Raw genomic sequence first — 7853 nt, forward strand, 5'->3', positions numbered from 1 at the left:
CTTAGCCATAGTATATTGGCCATAAACCACAAACCCCAGAGGTGCCTTATTGCTATTATAAACTGTTTACTCACGTAATTAGAGCACTAAAAATGAATGTTTTGTCATACAAATGGTCTGATATACCACAGCTGTCAGCCAAACAGCATTCATGGCTAGAACCACCCAGTGTATAAACACCTATAATACATAGGGCATGTGACCATGGTGCCACACCATGTAGAAAACTCATACAATGTGAGCCAAATCTACAGGTATCATCTCTACCCTGGTAGATGTATCCCCATGATAACCCTTATAAATTGTCATAGGCATGTGGCTCTAAACCCAACCTTGTGATTTCCCTGTTTAGAAAACGTCCTTTGTCCCCACCACCCAAGTCGTCTGGGAAAGGTCCAGGGGGGTTGTCATCGGGCTCAGGCAAGCAGCCCCCAGTCGGCCCGGGCTCAGGCAAGCCTAGCAGCACACTGTCCCGTCGTGAGGAGCTGCTGAAACAGCTTAAAGCTGTGGAGGACGCCATCGCCCGCAAGAGGGCCAAGATCCCTGGGAAATAACCCTCACCCTGCCCGCCCGCCTGTCTGCCCACGTCACCCAGGCAACATCAAGCATCAAGGGACATAAATCACCAATCCCATTCATGACGCCTAGCGTTCTCTGGAGATTTTAAAAAGGTTTCTGTCCCAAAATGTAAAGGCTATTGTGTAATTGTTCCTCAACAAAATGGCCACCAAAACATTTTTGCTTGTTTGCCCTCAGAGAGAGGTTGTCTTGATGATTTTACAGTACTGAAGAAATTTAGTAGCAGGGTGTCATTGTTGCTCTCTCTTGTCTGTTTAATGAGAAAGGAGAATCTTGACATTGTCTCAATGATAAGGTGAATTTATATACTTTTGATCCACTCTCTCTGTCTGCCCCTTTTACTGTCTCATATCTCTCATGTCTTATTTTTATTCGATTTTTTGTTATTTTGGGTTTGGAGTTGGTCTTGCCCTAATTGATTCCAAAAATCCTGGAAACCGCTTCTAGGCTCCCAACTGGTTCTCTGTACAAACATTTAGCATCTGTATTCATTCAGACTGAGAAACGTCGAACACGCTCAAAGGACCTCTTGTTCATGGTGGTCACAACTTAACCATCTTAACCTTTTCTTCTTCTAGGTCTGTGCATTGTGTTATCTTACAGTGTGTATTTTACATACTGTTTTCAATCATAGTGAGCATATGACAAGCACCCTTTTTTTTTCTCTCAAGTGTATGATTATAGAGAACAAATTGACAAATTGCTTTTTTTCTCCAGCTCTTCTCAAGTGATAAACTGTTTTATTTGTCCCACATTTTTAGTTGACACAGGAGTGTATGTTTGTGCTTTTGTGACAAAAGGCTTCTAAATAAACTATTTTGATAAAGCAAAACCATCTGAGCCTTTTCCTTGTCTCCACACCATCACTCTGCTACGTTTCCACGATCCTACATGACTTTGATGGATCAATTCTTCAATCGCTTGTTTCATATTGTTTCTCACGAGAGATGGAGCTTCATGTACTGCATGTTAACATACATTTTCACTACCAAATATAATTAAAGCACCTGGACTATCTCATCATGATTACTGCAGATCGTATGCATGTCAATGGGCAGGACACAAATTGGTGCTTTCAAGGGTGGGGCAAGGACATCACGAATGCATTCTGCTTCGCAATTAACTTTTTGCCCCTACTAGCACTGACTTTAATAATGACTGAGATTTGTGGTTGTCCCACCTAGCTATCTTAACCCTCCCGTTGTCCTCATATTCTGTATACACCCCGTGTGCTCCAGGTCAAACTGACCCGCCTTGACTAAACCCCCAATGAGCACATGTGTGACAGTATGCATGTGCACAGCCTTTGCAGATATATTTCTTACATCTGCAGCACACAGTATGTGTTTTAGAGTCCTTCTTTGGTGGGCAGATCTGACACCTCTTACTTGCCCCAGCTTGGGCAGTGGCTAGTGGCTCCTCAGGTTGATCATGAGATCTGGCCCTCTGAACAGCTTTCACAACTGATGCAGATGCGTCTGTGCGGGGGAGACGCTACCTTCTTTTGATGAATGGAGTTACAAGTGCCTTTCCCAGCTGCTCCAGGAACACCCTCCTCTTGCTGCGCTTACGAGGCATCCAGCTAGGGTTGATCTCTCTCCATGTCACAAAGGCATTGTAGGAGGAAACATCAATGATGTTGTGGAAGATGGCCAGTGGGCAGTCATCCTTTTGCAGCTGTACGTTCCAATCACCTTATCTAGGTTGTCCACACCTCATTTGTTGCAGTTGTAGTCTAGGATCATGGCGGGCTTCCTGTCCTGGTGATGGCTAATTTCATCCTCTGTGCAGTGTGCTCAGAAGTAACACATTCTTGTTTTTCTTTGGGAGGTAGGAAACTAGAGTGGTGGTGGGCGTGAAGGCAAACCTTGATAAGAAGACCTCTGTCCTTTTACGCAAGCAGTGCAGGTGGGAGCTCAGGCTTGTTCTTTCGAACTGTGCCAACCATGGTGATGTTCCTCTTCAGGAGCTGCCGTCCGAGTTCATAAGAGGTGAAGAAATTGTCACGTGACATTGTGACCCCTCTGTCACATCAAGCACAACCCGCATCCCCTGGTTCTTCTCTGGGCCTCCACTGGTCGGCTTCCCGATGTAGACTTGCATCTTCCAAGCGTAGCTGGATTTGGCGTCGCAGGCCACCCATGACTTGATCCCATATTTTGCTGGCTTGCTGGGCATGTACTGCCGGAAAGGACAACGTCCTTTGGCAAGAAGAGATATAAATTGATATTTATTTATAAAGCCCTTCTTACATCAGCTGATATCTCAAAGTGATGTACAGAAACCCAGCCTACAACCCCAAACAGCAAGTAATACAGGTGTAGAAGCACGGTGGCTAGGAAAAACTCCCTAGAAAGGACAGAACCTAGGAAGAAACCTAGATATACCTAGATAACCTATATACACTACCTCTGAATGGAACCAGTTGCTCATCACTGTCACGTCAGGCCCTGGGTTGTAGAGGACTGGTAGCCTTTCCACCCACTTGTCCCAGATCTCTCTTATGGCTGCCAGTTTGTCTGTCGCACGTCTTGCAGGTCTTGACTCACGGTCATCAAATCGTAGCAGTCTTGAGTAAGTGTGAAAGAGTTTGAGTGGCATGGTGGCACGGAAAATCGCCCTTCCACTCTCTGCATCCCATAGACTAGCTGCAGCCTCACCTCGGGACCTGTATACACCTGCTAAGATTAGCAGCCCTATATAGGCATGCAGGTCAGTCTCATCCATCCCTTTCCAGCTGTCTCCATATTTTCGAAAACCCTCCAGATTTGTCATGTCCAGGATGATTTTTTTCTATTGCCTGTGTGATGAACAGGTAGAATGTCGAGGCCATGTCATGGGCATGGGAAACGGCATACGTTGTGGGTCCCGGGGTCATCTCCAGGCCCTTATGCTCTGCCATTCTGCCCTGGTTGTGCTATGCTGCTGAGGACCATTTGATTTTGCCATTTTTTGACAGGAAAGCCTCTCTTTCAGCTTGAGGGAGTTCTTCTTCCTCTTCTTCTGGAGATGATGCATCGTGCTCTGGGTTGTATTCCTCCCCATCTTCATCTTCTGACACATCCTCCACTTCCTCCTCAGAATCAGAGTAGTCTTGCTGGACATTTGAAAAACTGTGTTCTAGAACCTGTTCAGCAGTGAAACACACAGTCATGGCTTCAGCACCTTGGACAAGACCACATGTCCGGACATGTACAGACTTGTCTGGACATGTACCCATGACAATATTAGTATCTGTTGTTTCCTACAGCTTACACGGATGCATGAATAAAGGCAACATTTCACTTTTGTACTACTGGGGTCAGTCTAGGACAAGTCATCAAATGTCAAGTTGAATAATATCCTAGAGGGGATTGTTTTCACTGCTCCACATGTCTGGACATGTAAGGACATGTACCCCTTCACTTTTGCACTACTGGGGTCAGTCTAGGACAAGTCATCAAATTTCAAGATGCATAATATCATGGAGGTGATTGTTTTCACTGCTGTAGTGTCGGGTCAAAATGACCCGAGGACAGCAAGAGGGTCAACACTGTGTGGGTTCAAAATGACCATAGGACAGAGGTGCCAGGTCACAGTGTCGGGTCAAAATGACCCAAGGACAGCGGGAGGGTCAACACTGTGTTGGGTCAAAATGACCTGAGGACAGCGGGAGGGTCAACACTCTGTGGGGTCAAAATGACCCGAGGACAGCGGGAGGGTCAACACTCTGTGGGGTCAAAATGACCCGAGGACAGCGGGAGGGTCAACACTGTGTGGGGTCAAAATGACCCGAGGACAGCGGGAGGGTCAACACTGTGTGGGGTCAAAATGACCCGAGGACAGCGGGAGGGTCAACACTCTGTGGGGTCAAAATGACCCGAGGACAGCGGGAGGGTCAACACTGTGTGGGGTCAAAATGACCCGAGGACAGCGGGAGGGTCAACACTCTGTGGGGTCAAAATGACCTGAGGACAGCGGGAGGGTCAACACTCTGTGGGGTCAAAATGACCCGAGGACAGCGGGAGGGTCAACACTGTGTGGGGTCAAAATGACCCGAGGACAGCGGGAGGGTCAACACTCTGTGGGGTCAAAATGACCCGAGGACAGCGGGAGGGTCAACACTGTGTGGGGTCAAAATGACCCGAGGACAGCGGGAGGGTTAAGATTAAATGTGTTTCCATGTAGGTGACATGTCATGATAATTTACTGAAAGTCAAGGTGGAAATGTGAGCCCAGCTGAACTGGTCAATGGTGCAAGTCTACTGATTTAACACTTGATTATTGGAAAGTGAAACAAACATTGGAAAGTTCAAGGTACCAGCATTGGAAAGTTTCATTGTATAAGTCTATTGATTTAATATGTTTGCTCTTTGGGGCAGGGATTTGATCATTGGAAAATTCATGGTACTTGCCCTTATTGGGCTAGACTCATCTTTTCACCGAGCCTTTTCAAAGTGGCAGATGTGAATTTGTATCTCTTAGACATGTTACTCAGCGGCAGATTGATAGTCTAGGGTCAGTTTCATCATGACCAGAATGTATTAGAAGAAGCACACTAGTAGTTTATCTGCTGCTCATTAGCTTGCAGATGGAGGGAACTTCTACTTTATCACAAAGAAAACTACCTATTTATAATGAAGCATGTTGACTTCTGACAGTTTACTGTACCATGTGGAGTCCTTTCCAGATTTCTCTTTGCCTATGTATTGGCTTGATGGTGAGAATACCTGGCATTTTGACAATCTCACCTGATAGTTTATTACAATGCACTGATAAGGCATTATTGTATGCCTATCTCTCACTGCTGTACAAACACCTCATGCTGTTCAAGAACCACCTTTTTTGGAAAGAATTCAATCAGGAAAAACACAAATTAAAAATACTTTCGGGAATCTGTGGCATCGACTTGCTCAGTGTGAACTGCATTGTTGGTTAAGGGCTTGTAACTAAGCATTTTACGGTTGTATTCGGCGCATGTGACAAAATACAATTTGATTTGATTTGATGGTAGTGAAGGAAAATGATCAGATGGGGGGTGTGGAGAGAAGGAAAAGGCTCAGATGGTTTTTCTTTATCAAAATAGATTATTTAGAAGCCTTTTGTCACAAACGCACAAATATACACTCCTGTGTCAACTAAAAATGTGGGACAAATAAAACAGTTTATCAATTGAGAAGAGCTGGAGAAAAAAAGCAATACTTCACATCATTGTCAATTTGTTCTCTATAATCATACACTTGAAAAAAAGAATAAACCGTTTAAGTGGCTGTCCTGATGAAAACCACTGATTGCATCAGAGTGGGAAGACCCAGGCTGCAGGAGAAAGTTGTGGTCTTGTAGGAAGGCTGATGAGGCTGTCTAGTGAAGCAGCTAAATATACTTTTATGAGAATTTAAGCATCATGCTCTGATGAACAAAGCTAAATCATCAACAAAGCAAAAGCCCATTGGTCTAACAACTAAATTAACCATCATTTAAAAAATATATAATTGAATACAGTATGTTACATTTATTATTAGTAGAAAACTGTGAAAAGGTGTAGTAGCATAAGCCACAATTGGGCTACATTTATAGATGGATGCAGATCGAATCAGTTTTAGCATTGTATGTATTAATGAACAGTTTTGTTACATTTCTTCATAATTCCTAGCTTCTGTCTTGACTGAGAACATATCAGTAAGATTACTGTCAGTCATAAATGACTAGGGGATGCAGGTTGTCTGATATTAGATCTATCGTCAGCGTCAATATAGTAATTACATCAGATAAAAAAATCTATGTGTATAAGCTATAGTATAAATCACATGAGCTCATATAAATGAATTTAATAACAGGTGATGTAATCTTAATGTAGACACTCACTGTAGGAAAGAGGATGCAGGGAACTCAATATTCCATTTCCTTCTACATGCGGGTTTCCCCAAGCAGATAGTGGACTTGCCTATAAATTCTGTAGGAGCATGGGCATGATGGCACAAACCGAGCAAAAGCACCTGGGCTCCTCTACTACCAAGATATTTGATATTTGAACATGCCAGGCCTATTCAAGATTATGCAGGTAAGTGAGAGATTGACTGCCCTGATGGAATGAAGTGTATACACCTCAATTAATGTTGGGTTGCCTTCTGATCTATCTTTATGGATAGGCCTTATTCAAATGGAAATTTCCAAATGTTTTTGATTAATTTATTTCATCATTCCTTTGCAGACTCTAATTTTACTTGGACTTGTTATTGCTAAATGTACATGGACATCAGAGGCACACAAGTATAAGGGATGCTTCAGTACAGAAAAACTGGAGCATAGAGCTCTCAAGATCCTTCACCGAAACCGGTACCAGACAGATGTTCATATTGACGAAACACAGTATCACAAACTTGGTATGAAGAAGACCTGCCCCACTGTGCTTCGTTCACAGTCAGTAGACTACAACAATCGTTCAGTCTCCCCCTGGCGGTACAGGTAAGGCATCTCTTTCTACTCGAAGTAAATACCTTTTGATAGATCGAACATTGTTTTAACCATGCATTCATAATATTATCAGTCTGACAGTAACTAAATGTGCATGCCATATGGTTGGGAAATACATTTTCGGATAGCATTATTCATTGATTGATAATTGGCTATTTTGATAACTGGATTGCCACTTTTCCCTTAGCATCGATAGCGTGGAGGGACGATTCCCCGAAAAGATTGTTGTTGCTGAATGTCTATGCCAGGGATGCCTCATCATTAAAGGGCCCAGACACCACGGGGCCCAACATCATGCATATAACTCTGTGCCTATAGAGCAAACCCAGATGGTTCTGATGAAGACCGTATGCCTGAACAACCCAGAAAAATACTCACTTACATCACACTTTGTCAAAGTGCCCATTGCCTGCACCTGTGTTAGGAGTAGGATATGATTGCCTCTCATAGAGGACATTTTTTAGACAAACTGTCCTGACATGTTTCACATTTTGTTGTTTGTTTTTAAAATGCACTTACGCTATTGAAAGTATTACACTTAATATGCTTATGGATAATAAGCTATCGATAATACATGCGTTTTTATATTAGACAAAATTATTTGTGTACAGTATTTATGTTGCAAGATTGTATTTATTTGATTGACTATTGTCATGTCATTGACTATTTATTGCACTAGCTATGTTCTCAAGCTGTTTATTTATATATGGTTTTTGGTGACTTTTGTTAAAAGGCCAGCCTATTCCTTTCAACATCAATGTGTTCTTCTGTTGCTTTTCCCATCAGCTGCGCCACAGGCTCCCGAGTGGCGCAGCGGTCTA

General features: G+C 43.3%; 2 protein-coding genes across 4 annotated transcripts in view; both read left to right on the forward strand.

The window, feature by feature from the left end:
* LOC106560884 (zinc finger CCCH domain-containing protein 18) overlaps positions 1–1411 on the forward strand; it is a 38607-nt gene extending 37196 nt beyond the window's left edge. For all 3 annotated transcript variants that reach the window (XM_045688167.1, XM_045688168.1, XM_045688169.1), the window contains one exon: positions 353–1411. In XM_045688167.1, the coding sequence (XP_045544123.1) occupies positions 353–554 (202 nt within the window). In that variant the 3' untranslated portion in view covers positions 555–1411. The remainder of the gene's footprint in view (positions 1–352) is intronic.
* Positions 1412–6592: 5181 nt separating this feature from the next.
* Positions 6593–7469, forward strand: LOC106561111 (interleukin 17c). The gene is made up of 3 exons (XM_014124760.1): positions 6593–6619; positions 6770–7023; positions 7220–7469. Exons 1-3 carry the CDS (start codon positions 6593–6595, stop codon positions 7467–7469), a joined length of 531 nt encoding a protein of 176 aa, XP_013980235.1.
* Positions 7470–7853: the final 384 nt, after the last annotated feature.

The sequence above is a fragment of the Salmo salar genome, chromosome ssa10, assembly GCF_905237065.1.
Source record: "Salmo salar chromosome ssa10, Ssal_v3.1, whole genome shotgun sequence".
Taxonomy (NCBI): Eukaryota; Metazoa; Chordata; class Actinopteri; order Salmoniformes; family Salmonidae; genus Salmo; species Salmo salar.